Source organism: Metarhizium album, assembly GCF_000804445.1.
Source record: "Metarhizium album ARSEF 1941 chromosome Unknown scaffold_10, whole genome shotgun sequence".
NCBI classification, from domain to species: domain Eukaryota; kingdom Fungi; phylum Ascomycota; class Sordariomycetes; order Hypocreales; family Clavicipitaceae; genus Metarhizium; species Metarhizium album.
In genome coordinates this window covers 757972-771436 of record NW_024467584.1, presented here as the reverse complement: position 1 = coordinate 771436, position 13465 = coordinate 757972, and the positions used below count along the sequence as shown (strand labels likewise).

The following is a 13465-nucleotide window of genomic DNA, read 5'->3' as shown; positions in this document are numbered from 1 at the left end:
GAGGAAGAGAAAAGCAAGAACAAAATCCGCACAAATTTCCCGCAAATCAATGGGAACTCGGGTCGCGCCTTGTCCCTTCACCTTAAAATTAAAGGAAAAATGGGTATCATATGGTGGTAATCATTCACATTCCTTGGAAGCCACCTCTCCCAGAGCCAAAAAAGCTTCCCCAGTCTGCCTGCATGCCCTGCTGTGTGAACATCTGCTCGATCTGTCTCTCTTGCTGTCGGTCCGCTCTAGCACGACGGAAGCCGGCGAAAATACCGCCGTCGTGCTGTTGCTGTTGCTGTTGCTGTTGGTGCATGGCCTGCTGCTGCATTTGCCTGTTGTGTTGGTGTGGCTGCTGAGTGGAGGGCAGTGCCATCATACCGTGCGGGTCGTACATGGACGCTGCCATTCCCATGGGGTGAGTTTGCTGTTGGGGGGTCATGTACGGTGGAGGTTGTCCCAGGATTTGATCACCCATCTCCTCGAACGAGCCCGTGAAGAAGAATGACGCATTCGGGGCCGCCATGGTGATTTCTGGTGCATCTGCCTTGGGCTGAAAGCCAAGTTCCATCATGGGTTGATTAGGGTAAGCGAAGGGGTCCTCTGAGGGAAACATAAGAGAATCTAGTTTGTTGACAGGATTGTGTATAGCATGGGCATTGAGTAGTTGTGATTGAAAGCCGTGTCGGTGAGTGCTGCTTGCTGTGCTGGTGGAGTCGGGGGTTGCCCGGGATGACAAGTCCAAGGGAAGAATATCGTGCATACTGCCTGAAAAGGGAATGTCATGGAAGCTTTGGTCCGATGATTGACCCATGCTGCCATCAGCAGAGCCTCGAGAGTTGGGTGTTCCGAAGGGCCCCGGAATGCCGCCGCTGCGGGTTCGGATGAAATCTTCGGCCCTAGCCACTGGTATAGTTTGACTGGTGCCTGCGCGCGTTGTTGATATCGACCCAGACTTGAATCCCGCGGCAGACCGCTTCCTGGAATTGCCTACAGGTCTTGCCAAACGGGCCTGCTCCAGCCTTTCGGGAAGTTGGTCGAAGAGCACCTACGAGGAGTATCAGTAATCTGTCGAATGCGATGGGTTATTTCCAGCTGACCTTTAATGCTTTGGTGACTCTGTCAGCCGAGAGACTCTTGTCTGCCAGGTCAGCAATCATTTGACGCCCAGCATGAGCATCGGCCAGGACTTCTTGTGAACCAAGTTTGTCGGGATTCTCAATGGCGTAGAACACAAGAGAGAGTACGGCAAAGAATTCGGTGTAGAGCATGAACCAGTAAGGTCCACTGAGGACGCGCTGCTTTCGAATCTCTAGTCCAATATGCACAATGTTACGCGACACGCTTACGGCGGCAGCCGCGCATGCATATGATAATTCATCAACCTTAGTCCCGTGATTGTGTCGCGGGGAAATATAATGAAGGAAGGGTCGGTATAATACGAGCTGAACGTGAGCATATGCGAAACGCAAGAGGTGTCTCACCCTGCAAAAATCGGGTTAGTATGGCCAAGTCCCTTCTCTTCATGTGGATTTTAAGCAGGACTGGTCCTCACCGCACAACCTCTATCGGACCGTCAGGGCTCGGTCGCCACATCTCCGGCAATCTCTCATACCAAGTCTGCAAATCGGCCTCAATTTCTTTGATGCGGCCGTAGCTAATGAGACAAGACGTCGTGCTGTTGTCTCCCTTTCCAGCCGGTTGCCCTTGCATGTGCATAGGATACACAAACTTGGTAATCTTGCCAAGCACTTCCATCAAGCGAGTATGAGCATTAAAGGCTTCAAAGAATGAGGGCGTGCCGAGGGGAGGTGGCATGATGCCCGTGTTTGTGATAAACTCGTCGTCAACTTCGGTCGGGAACGGCTGGTCAATGTCATCGATATTGAGAAGAAGCGGGAAGCCAAGCATGGTAGATACGTAGATGTCCATCTGCCGAATGACGTAAAACACTCGCTTGCGGACTTCTTGCTCAACCACTCCAATCTTTTCGTGCTCCAGGTGCCTATGTAAGCCAATACGCAATGCTGAACGTAAAGCAATGCCCACAAAAGAATAGCAAGCACTTAGATTGGAGGTGGCTTGGAGAAACAGAGTCATGAACAGCAAGGCTTGAAGAGAAACAATATCGCGGCAATCGGCAAGATCTTGTACCAGGCATTTGGCAGCACGATAATATTTGAGACTACAGCCGTGAAAATTAGTCTCTGGCTTCTCGAAAACTGAGAAGGCGTAAGAATAAGAAAAAAGGAGGCAAATGTCTCAGCTTACCCGTTCTCAATCGCCGTCTTGTAGCCTCCAGCCGTGGGGTTGGAGTCTTCGAGGTTGTCGTACATGCATCCCAAAGCGATGACCGCATGAACAAGTCCCAAAAAGTGAGTCTCTTCCTGATTGAGACTTCCGATTGGCCTACCATAAATCTGCTCGAATTTTTCGTAAAATGTTGGTATATGGATAATTCGAACGAGACACGTTGCGCAGCTGAGGGAGTAATAACAAAGTTTCCTGGCGACATCCTTGGGTGGGAGTTCGGGATACGCAGAGATTGACGAAAATGGAGATGCACCAGCCGCAGGAGAAGGTGTATCAAGCGCAGTGAGCCCTGACGGACGTTCGGCGCGTGGTAAAAAAGGTGCTTTGGTAACTGGACCAAGGAGCCCGCGGAATTGTTCCTTCATTCTCTTCAGAAAGACGGCACCTGAGGAGGTGCCATGAAAATCCCATCCTCCTCTGTCATCCAAATCAAGCTGGCCTATTGAGTCAATCATGGTCATGAGCTTAGCATCACCGGCATCTGGCGCCCCTGGAGCGGCGGATCGCATTTTGCCGGCTCCCGCGCGTGCTTGTTCACGATTGTGGAACTCTTGTTGGATGGCTGGGTCCAGATTTGGATCCGCTAAATCGACATCTGGCATAAATTTTCGTAGCAGAGTCTCTGCCCGTTGTAGTCTGCTTTCCAACGCTTCGATATATTGCGGCGCAGGGTTTCTTCGACGGTTCGACGGCTTGTCATAGGTGCATTCTGTTGAGGCGCAACAAAGGGACACATTGTTAGCAAGTACAATTCCATAAACATGATGCCATACATGACATGCAGTCCGCGATGCTCGCCCACTACATCGCTGGAGGGTTCTGTCAAACCATACCGTAGCTATACACGGAGCAGTGAGTACATGGCTGTTTCCCGTCACACTTAATCTTCTTACGGCGGCATTCATCGCAAGCGCGAGTAACTCGCCGGCGCTTCTGGATTGGTTGTGAAGGCGCATTCGGGTCAGTACAGGTCTTCTCATCCACCTCGCTGTCAGACTTGGAGCTGTCGGCCGGGGAAGCGACATCGGGAATTTGCCAGTCGCTGAGGGACAACGCCCCAGCGTCATCGTCAGCCATTTCCGTCGCCATAATGTACGTCGTGATCGCTCCAGAGGCAGTCGTCGGATGTCGGGATGTGTGTGTTGGGACGAGCGGCCGTCGGACGGGATTTGAGAAATTCAGATTAAGAGATCATGCGCTTGAGTCTAGGACAAATAAACCAACAAGACATTGGCAGATACAAAGACGTAAAGCTCTAAGCGTGGTACGGTCGCAAATATGGCTATCACAAAGCGACAAAGTTGACGCGGTTCGGAAGTAAGAGCTGGGATAGGCAGTCGGCGATAGTGGCTAGTACAGGCGGCTACTAGGGGAGGGTCGACGGTGGGATGGTGAGCGACCGAGGATCCAAGATGCAGATCCGGGGATGCGAAGCCAGAGAGGCAGCGCATATCCCAATTGCCCCGGTGTCTGGCAGCCTAGGCCATCAGATGGGCGCAATGAGCCACGACGCTCAACAGTGTTCGTGACCGGCGACGCGAAGGACAACGAGGATTGATGAGAAAGATGAACAGGATAGGCAGGACAAGAAGTGAAAGAATTGAGGACGCAGCAGCGAGTTGGCGACCGACGACTCAGGCAGGGGGACCCTTGGGGGGGCGGGGGGTACGTGGCTGCACAAATGGTGGTGTCTGGGAGTCGGGATGTCTGGATGTTGCGTGCTTCCCTGGGTCTGTGTGAGTGACGGAGTGGTGTGTGAGAGCGTCGATGTGTGAGTAACCGAGCGAAGAGAGAGTGGGTGAGCAAGTTGGAAGGAGCAATCGACGGCAGCAATACAGCCAGTCCTCCAGTCTGGTCCTCGCCCTCTCAGCTCTGGGGCCCCCCCAGTATCACGGCGCAGCCAGCGACGAGGAGTCAACTGGGCCCCGTTCGACGACCTACTTAACGCAAGCCAGTGTCTGACACCCGAGTCCTAAACGGAACCGCGCATGCTTTCTGGGCCGTCAAGCGCGCCTACGGGAATAACGCCGGATCCTTTGTTGATAGGGCCTATGTACACCTACGGTGCTCCGTACCTGCCCAGGAAACCAAAGGCTCCGGTTGACATGACCAGCACAGACATTTACGTATTTGGTGTCCAGACGAGCCGTTTGGCCCAGACGGGCTGCTCGAGATCCAACGGGCAACGGGCAATGGCGTTGCACCTCGTCACTCTCCCAGTAGTCGCTACAGTAGTCACTAGTCGCGGAGCACACGATTGCTGGGGATACCTGCTGAAGCACGGAGTTTCTGGAGCCTCCAAGTACTCAAGTACCGAGGGCGAAGGCCTAACTCCCACACGCAACTCACGGACACGAGGCAGCAGCATTTCTCGAAAGTGGATAGTTCTACGCCCCCGTGGTTGGCCTCGAGGGCCACGAACGAGATTGGACCTAATGTCGATAATGTATGGCCCGGCATGGCGTTACTACTTCAAGTAAGTACGTAGCACGTACCAAGGTACTAGAAGTACTGCGAGTCACTACTCCGTACCTACGTACTCCGTACGGAGTACTCCGCGCTCTGCGACCTATGAGGCCACTGCGGGTCCTGTACAACAGCCATCGACTGGTTCCTGTGCCACCAAACCCACAGCCGAGCCGAGCATCCATACATATCCGAAGACCGCCCAGCCGCTCAACCGCCCCAGTGCCTGGTGGCAATAACGGGACCAAGCGGGGGCCCCGCGCCGTGAAGTGGGAGGGGCATCGCGACCGGGCAGATTTACAACAAGAGCAAGCAACATGCAAGTCTTGCTAAGCTCAGAGCATCTCAGAAACTCTCCAACTCGCGCGCCGGTGCAATATGATTCAATATCCGATGCGGTCACGAAAGCTCCCGCGAGTCGGCATAGATGGTGACATTGTTCCTTTTTAGGGTTAAGGTTACGGCTCCCAGGCCCGGCACCTAAGTGCGGAAGCTTGCTCCATGTCTGGACTCTGGAGGAGGAAGGCTGCATCCTCCCGCATCCATTCAGCACCGGCGACTACGAAAGGAACGGGGCGTCAATGAGCAGGATGCAGCGTGGTTCAGATAACCACTGCCTGTTGACGACGCGAATGGGACTGCCAGGTTCGGCCCCGACTGGCTCCAGACCTGCGTTCCTATCGACCTTCCACAGGGTCTAGGCGCCCAGGCGCCCAGCTCCAGAGAGCCAGAGAGAGACCACGCCGTCGTTCGGTGCATGTACCACCGGTGCAGACGCAGACATGGCCCGAGCCATTGTCCTCCCAGGAGAAGCATCTCGACCCGCGGGTGTTCCGACAGCCACAAAGATTTCGTCACTAGTCATGGAGCGCGCCAACCAACAGCGTTCTCGGCGTCCAATGGTTGCGGAATAGTAGACAGAATACAGAAATCGGAACATTTGATGAAGTGACGAGGCGAGAACGGAAGACGCATGGAAGCCACCTTGTGCCAGTCGAGATTGGCCTTTTTTTTTCTTTTTTCCCTTTTTTTAACCAAAAAAAAAAAAAAAAGATTAAATAGGCCAGCATGAGACCCTTCGTCTGGCCGAAATGCCAAAACCCCTCTCAACTGATCGGCTATGCCGGCTTTGCAAGAGCCTGCAGGGTTAACGTGGGTTTCAATTCAGCCGGCAGTGGCGAAAGGGTTTGGACTGCTGCTCCGACAGAGGAGTATCATGATTCTCAACCGGTGCATGTTATGCGCGAGTTGGCGACGCCGTTAGCTCCCCTCATGATTCTCCTCGCCTGCTTCGAGGAACCAATTGACTTCGTCGGCAAGTTCGGGCTACGCATGGAGGATCAGATGAACAGGCGGCAGGTGCTCCGTAAAGAAACCAGTCTAAGACCAGGCAACGCACAGGGATGGGGCCGCCTCAACCTCTTTTCGGTTTCCGAATTGGCGTACGGAGAAGGACGCCACAGCAGCTGTATCAAGGGAAGCCTCAAGTCTGCGTTCTGGATAGCACATTGGACAGTTACGACCTCAAGGTTTCGGGCCTGGTTTGCCTCGGTGTCAAGGTTCGATATGGTTTTGGCGGTCGAGAAGTTGGTGTCAACGCACGTCAAAGTCTTTCGGCCGCACTTTGGACTGCGGCATGTTGCCAACGCTATTTTTTATTACTAATGGATAAAATCATTTCAGTCCCTTACGAGACTAACTTGGTAGTATCAAGACATGCTTACCGTCGGTCCAACGGACGGAAGCAGGGAGTAGCCTGTTCAGCGTATCATTACATCAGGGGTCGACAGTAGGTTGTTGGCGCCAAGAACGCTGATACCGGTGTCCATTATCAAGAAAATGCTCACTTGCGAGACGTTCCGTTCAGTGTAGGTTCTAGTTATTGGCATCGGCAACAGCCTGGCCAATGCCGTACTCTGCACTCTCCTCCTGACCGTCCACTCTTCTTTCTTCTTACTAGCCATTTTCCCAAGTCTCACACCAGTGATCTTTGCACTGCCCCATCGACGCACCACCAAGATCTAACCCTAAATCCAGTTCAAGGAGACTACTCCGTACTTTCGTGTCAGTCAAGCCGCACGCTGAAAAGGCGCACCGAATGCATTAGACGGCCCCGCTTGGCAACGCGAGGTTCCCTCTGTCGCAATGTAAGCTAGGGTGCCGTATGAGCCGAGAAGACGCCGCCCGTCCAACAATGAGGGCCTCACCTGGTTCAACTCACGGGAGAAAACACTGCAGTTCAAACTGAAGTCGAATGACAAGACAAGACCCGCGACATTGATTCAGAGGAGGTAATCGACGGTCGTTTTCCCAGGCAGAACATCGTATTCGTCCGTCGTTTCTCTCTTGTCCTCGCGCGCTTTTTGCCTATGGTCAACGTTTCTTAGTTTGATCCATCTGGACTCTGGAATAGCACGAAAGCCTTGCTTGTCTGCTCCGTGAGGTGGTGGGCTGCAAGGGTCCTGCCATATCTGCCACATCCTGTTGTCGAGTCGCAGAGTCGCAGCTCCACGCCCTCAAAGTAAACTTATATATAACGAACCGTTGGCCGGCGATGAAACGAGGCCGAGGCACATGGTGCCGTCAGGCAGACGGGCGGGTGGGGGGAATCAAATCAGGTGGTGGTCGTTGGATGCTGTGCAACTGAGCTGGAGTCGCCTCATATTGTAATAAGAGTTCTGAACGCAGACCGTGATGTGCTTGAGAATTTTATGATTAGGCCGATCTCGAGGTGACTGGATGTTAATTGGCCAATGAGCACGTTGAGCACTGTACAGCGAGGAATTCAACATCGACAAGAAACATGGAAATGCCAACATTCAGATGTCCGCTTCTTGGCGTCGCGAGCAGGCACCCTCGGGCGCTTGAGCTTCCGGTCCAGATGACCCGCCAAGGACAGCCCCCCCAAAGTACCTACCAATCGACGCTAACGCCAACCATCAACTATGTATATTTGAGCCTGCCTGCCTGGTGCCAGCGCCCCACTGGGCCTGCTTGGCACTGCACATATCTGGTAGGTGCTGCGTCGTCAATTTACTAGCTCGCGTGCCGACGTCGAGCTCTGGCGCATAAACATCCCGCCTTGCCTTGTCATCGTCAATCTCGCCACCAGTCAAGTCGGCAACGCTCCCATCTGATACGGCATTGGCTTTCTCAACCGTCATGGCAGCTTCCGATGAAGTTCTTGGCTACCTAGCCAAGCAGAGCAACTTGGGTGGCGTCGTTGTACGAGGTATGGACACCACTATGGATGCCTTCCAGATCCTTGATGCTTCCTTAGCTAACTCCACCCTCCTCCTACTAGACTTGCCCAAGCTTGATCTTGGGCTGTATCTTCAAAACTATGTCGGTACGATACGCCTAATATACTCCCTGAGACGCAGCCACGCTCCCCCCCCTCGAGCAATGTTGGGCTAACCTTGGCCAGGCCGCACTCGCTTCGATCGCCTGTTTCTAATCGGTCAGAGCTCCGTGCCCCTGTGTGTCGATGCCCTGAAAGCTGCTGTTGTCGAAGCCAAGGCAGGAAACGACGTCAACCGGTACCGCGATGCGTGGGATGCAGTGAGGACTGTGGCCCCAAATGAACCGGAGGCCCAGAGAGACGATGCGTGGATTGAACGAACCGAGATGGCGAACAAGGCCGAGACGGCAAGACTCGAGGGTGAGCTCAAAGGATACAGAAACAACCTCATTAAAGAGAGCATCCGGGTTAGATTCCGCTTCCCCCCCAGCAAGCCCATGGAAACTACTGGCATTCATATGGCTAACCCGTGTCTGCTCAGATGGGGAATGAGGATCTTGGTAAACATTTCGAAAGCATAGGAAAACTTAACGAAGCCACCGAGGCGTATACCAGAATGCGTCAGGACGTGAGCACCACCAAACATATCATCGATTGTGGCACGCATCTCGCCAACGTCTCTCTCCACCGTCGGGATTATGCCATGGTCTTGAATAACATCGGGAAGATCACAGCCGTGCAGAACGGAGATGATGAAAAGGCACTACAGGCGTATACGCGAATTGCCTCTGGAATTGCCCTCTTGGGCATGGAGCGCTTCGATGATGCTGCAAAGGCCTTTTTAGGAACAGATTCCAGCGTACCTTCAAGCGAATATGGCCACATCGCCAGCCCAAACGACGTCGCCGTATATGGTGGTCTTCTGGCCCTTGCTATCATGGATCGGAAAGAACTTCAGCAGCGAGTTTTGGACAACCAATCATTTCGAACATTCCTCGAACACGAGCCGCATATTCGAAAAGCCATCAGCTTATTCGTGAATGGTCGATATTCGAGCTGTCTCTCCATATTAGAGGGCTCCAGGGCGGATTATCTATTGGATATTTATCTGCAGAGTCACATCCCAACCATCTACTCAAAGATTCGCACCAAGTGTATTGTCCAATACTTCGTTCCCTTTTCCTGCGTTACACTGGAAAGTCTTGATGCAGCATTCGCTCAGCCAGGCACATCTATTGGTCCCGAGCTTATAGAAATGATCCGCCAAGATGTATTGAAAGCGCGAATCGACGCAAAAAATAAGGTATGAAAAATCCACTAGACCACAGGCTAATCCAAAAATAACTTTTACCACGCTGACGATCTTCTTCAGCTTCTTGTTGCCGTTCGGCCCGACGCCCGAGCCGTAATGCAAAAAGAGGCACTACGGGCGGCCCGAAAATACGAGCGGGAAGCCAAAGAACGATTGCGGCGTATTAGTCTTGCAGCAGCTGGACTACATGCAGCGGGCGGGAAGAAGACAACCTCAGGCGATGCCATTAGTTCGAGTTTGGATGAGGCGTGGTATGAGGAAGACATACAATCCTCCTTGCAAGGGGAGGGGCTGCAAACAGCAGGCTGAAGCGGGCGGTCGTATAACCCTATTCGCAGCCATTGAAGCAACAGGAATTCAGTTCTTGCTTGATTCAACTCCTCAGAGCTGGTCTCACAAAATCGCTTGCAACCTAGGCTGGGCGATACCAGCCAAATTGGTGAAACGATGAGGATCTTATCCTGGAATGGACCCCTCTTGTGGCCATGCTGAATAAATGGCATGGGTACTGACGGTGCCAAGTATCTGAAGGAGCAGCTATGACGACACGACAACTAATCCATGAGAGATGATGGGGATGGGTAACGATAAAAGTAATGATATCTCATTTGCCTATTGACTCATGGTCTCACTCCCTTCGCCACAGTAGTTCAGCAACGCAGCATTCTACTGCAGTTCTCATCAGACCAACCTGCCTCCTAACCTGTTGGTGGATGAAGGTGTCACATTTATACTTGAATCGAGATGCTACGGCTTTACTAAAGTTAATTCACTCCGTCGGTACCATTGCGAGTTTTGGCATTGGATGATGTGCATGGTCCGGCGTGCTGGGTCCATGCATACACGCCGCTCTAAAGCCCAGCTCCGTCTGCATGTCCCATCTATCTCATATGTAGTTTCGACGTACGTGCAGAGAAGGTGGGCAGTTGCCATTCAATGATGATTGTTGATTTTAATTCTGTCCACATCATCCTGTGCGCTTCTCAGCCCATCAACTGTCTCAAATCCGTCGGCGGCCACCTCACTTGGGCAAAGGTAAGACAGCGCTTGATGCTCTGCAAAATCTTGCGCGTGACTTCATCGCCCATGACGTGACCCTTCTCGCCATTATGCAGCTTCTCGCGAGCACTTCTCTCGTGGATACCAACCATGGTCACGCCAATCGGCCATGCAGCTTTGCCGATACTCAAACGGAGATAGTCGTCATTGGCGTCGACGTAGCGCCTTTCCTGGAGGGCTTGCACGATTTGCACTACCGGTGAGAGGAGGGAGTCGTCCACATCGTTGGATTCGAATTTGCGGAAGAGCTGAATTTAATTACTTAGCGTATTACGAACACGATGAATCGTTTCTCTCAGCCCCCGTGTTTTCCTTTTACGGAAATGGTGTGGTTGATGTTATTCACTTACCGGCTTCATATTTTCTCTAGTTTGCACCATGGCGCTATACGCCGTCTTACTGGCGCTCGTTCCGCTCCTTTCCTCCTCCATGGCCCTTTCGTACTCTGTGAGAACCATGGTGAAGTAGCTCGCCAGCTGTCTGAACAGCCACTTCCTGCCGTCTTTATCTGCGGGCACCGTCCCGCCGACTCTCATATCCTTCTCCTCCACCAACTCCAGCGTCGTCGGTATGGGGCCCTTGCTCATCACCGTCGTCAACTTCCTGTACCTCCTTAACCTCGCAGTGTGAGATTCCCCAAAGAGCATCACCGGGTGTCCCAGCTCTCTCAGTTTCTCTCTCAGCTCTTCCTCTGGGACATCGTCCTCCGCGGCCTGTACTCCGTCTTCCTCCTTCTTCTTCACCAGTTCCGGAAGTCCTAGCCGCCTTCTCCTGGCCCGCTCCTCTTCCTCTTCCCTTTCCTCTCTGAGTTTTCTCGACTCTTGTGCTAGTTTGCGTCGTTTCTCCTCGCGGGCTGCGTTCTCCGCCGCCAGCTCTTCCTCTCGTTTGCGCTTCGCTGCTGCTTTTGCTTCCCGCTCCTCCTCGAGTGCCTTTTGTTCCGCTAGATATGCTTTTCTGCGTTCTTCTTCCAATTCGGATCTTTTGAGATACTTTTTAGACGGATCTTTTGTTGTCTTGGCCTTGGAGAGCTCTTTGTTCATGAGGGACGCGAAGTCCATTTTTGACGTTAGCTGGCCTTAGAGCCCGTTTTACAAAAATTGAAAGGCTATATCGAGTCGTAAAGAAATCTCTAGTAGAAGGAACAACAAACTCTGGGGTGTTTGGTTTGGTTATCGAATCGAAGGGATGTGATTGAAAGTTTCGGGGTCGCGATGAAGTCAGTAGAGTTGCCTGGTATGTCGCAACATGCGCGTATCGATTGCGGGTATTTGCCGGATAATATGTCACACACACAGGTACGTACTGGCACAATTGCATCATTCTCCAACCGCCGGATGCGCAGCTGCGAAAAAATGATGGCATTGCATTGTCTTTCGCGGCGTTTCTCCTTTCTTGTCTCATACTCGTGGTGATTCTCGGGACTAGTCATGTCCGTGGCTTCAGACGATGGGGATCGTGACCCTCCTGCGCCGTTTCTCGTTCAGCTGTTCTATCGAAATGCAGGCTTTTACAGGTGAGAAGCTTCACTGTGAACTGGCCACGTTGGATTGACGGAGTTGGATGTTGGTGATTTACTTCTTTTGGATAGGGCGGATGAATTTTCCACTCGCTCTCTGCCACCACACATCTCGGTTTACACTTGGCCAAGCTGTACTTTGAACGAGCTCGCTTTGGAGCTGGCGGCTTCCAAGCCATCGGCCCTCCCATACCCGGCCATAGGGACGAGGCTCTCTTTCCAACTTGTATGTCCTGACTTGCGCGGCATTAGCTTGGTCAACAGTGCCCATCCACGCTACGCCGTCAAGGATCTCGGCAGCATCATCATCGGACAAGATAGTCCTGGGACCAACGACCCCGACTTCGCAGAACTTGAAGGAGGCCCCTCACGCGGGGCGTCAAATCCGGATAAGACGCTTGAGGAGGCCCGATTCGTAGTCGGAGATTACATCTCATGCGCTATTTTGCCACCTTTGGGTGACGGATCTGTGGCACCGCCATCTGCTGCCAGGAGAGACTTGAATGCGTCGCATAGAGACAGCAGGGGAGGTAGGAGCGGAGGCGGGGTGGGTTTTCATAGTCGGGAGAATGGCTTTGGTCGGGGCAGCCGTGAGGGAAGAGGAGGGAGAAGGGGGGGCGGAGGGGCAGGAGGAGGAAGTATGCCCATGGGAGAATGGAGAAGAGGAGAGAGGGTGCCAGACATTCCTCCGTCGAGGCCGCGAGGCGGCGGTGGTGGACGATGGTGAAAGGCGTGATTGAATCATGGCTGTCCCTCTACTGATTTGGCGGTCGTGGAACTGTGCAATATGTCTAAAACTAGGGCTTGTCAACAATAAAATCGTCGCTGCAGGTGAATCCTTCCAACTGCCACGTCGAACAATGGTGTTTCTATTCCGGCCCCGAATACTACTATGTACAGTGTTATTAATACATTCATCACTTCCCAGGCCACCTATCGCTCGTAGATAGTATCGCCTCGTCTCTTTGCACGGAAGTCGTACAAGCCCTGTGGTCGAGTCAACTTTTCTCGTCTCGAATCCCACAATTGTATCAACCTGATCAGGGTATCTGCTCACATCGGTCTTGTAGGCGACATAGCCGAAGATGGCGGGCACAACAGCCACGTACATGAGGGTAATTCTGGCCGTTCGGGGAGTCCATCTAAAAAAGTGGTGTCGAGCCTTTTGCATGGCTGTCTCATCTTCGTTAGAACGCAAAGTCGCTGGCAGTCGGCGTCTGGGATCTCACGCACCCTGGTGCTTGAGGAAAGCCGGGTCGGGCTTTACGTCTTTCGCGTGCATCGAGTTAGCTTTTGGGCTTCTGAGGATGAGTCTGAATATCGCTGAGACATACTGAGGTGCGCCATCTTGTCCGAACGGTAGAGTTGCGTCTCTCTTGGTGCGTTGATGGAAAATGTCGTCGCGGTGGGATTACTTGAGAGTTGGTTTGCAAGCATTCTGGTGGTCTTGGATAGTGTGGATTATGTAATAATTGGACTGCTATGTTTGTACAATATCACCCCTACCCTGGAGGTTCTCTCAACTCAGACAACAACAATGTACACTGCGCGATTGAGCTCTTGGTCATAG

At 52.7% G+C, this 13465-nt stretch overlaps 4 protein-coding genes across 4 annotated transcripts; 2 read left to right on the top strand and 2 right to left on the bottom strand.

The window, feature by feature from the left end:
- Nucleotides 1-124: 124 nt before the first annotated feature.
- On the bottom strand, nucleotides 125-3378 carry MAM_04661 (uncharacterized protein; the record flags this gene model as incomplete). The annotated part of the gene is made up of 5 exons (XM_040823459.1): nucleotides 125-1036; nucleotides 1089-1473; nucleotides 1604-1993; nucleotides 2260-3010; nucleotides 3195-3378. 5 exons carry the CDS (start codon nucleotides 3376-3378, stop codon nucleotides 125-127), a joined length of 2622 nt encoding a protein of 873 aa, XP_040678712.1.
- Nucleotides 3379-5835: 2457 nt separating this feature from the next.
- On the top strand, nucleotides 5836-6432 carry MAM_04660 (uncharacterized protein; the record flags this gene model as incomplete). Its single annotated transcript, XM_040823458.1, has 1 exon — nucleotides 5836-6432. One exon carries the CDS (start codon nucleotides 5836-5838, stop codon nucleotides 6430-6432), a length of 597 nt encoding a protein of 198 aa, XP_040678711.1.
- A 1497-nt stretch (nucleotides 6433-7929) lies between these two features.
- On the top strand, nucleotides 7930-9629 carry MAM_04659 (26S proteasome, regulatory subunit Rpn7; the record flags this gene model as incomplete). Its single annotated transcript, XM_040823457.1, has 4 exons — nucleotides 7930-8116; nucleotides 8195-8475; nucleotides 8550-9311; nucleotides 9381-9629. The coding sequence occupies 4 exons, from the start codon at nucleotides 7930-7932 to the stop codon at nucleotides 9627-9629; spliced, it is 1479 nt and encodes a 492-aa protein (XP_040678710.1).
- A 674-nt stretch (nucleotides 9630-10303) lies between these two features.
- On the bottom strand, nucleotides 10304-11437 carry MAM_04658 (potassium channel regulatory factor; the record flags this gene model as incomplete). The annotated part of the gene is made up of 2 exons (XM_040823456.1): nucleotides 10304-10627; nucleotides 10730-11437. The coding sequence occupies 2 exons, from the start codon at nucleotides 11435-11437 to the stop codon at nucleotides 10304-10306; spliced, it is 1032 nt and encodes a 343-aa protein (XP_040678709.1).
- Nucleotides 11438-13465: the final 2028 nt, after the last annotated feature.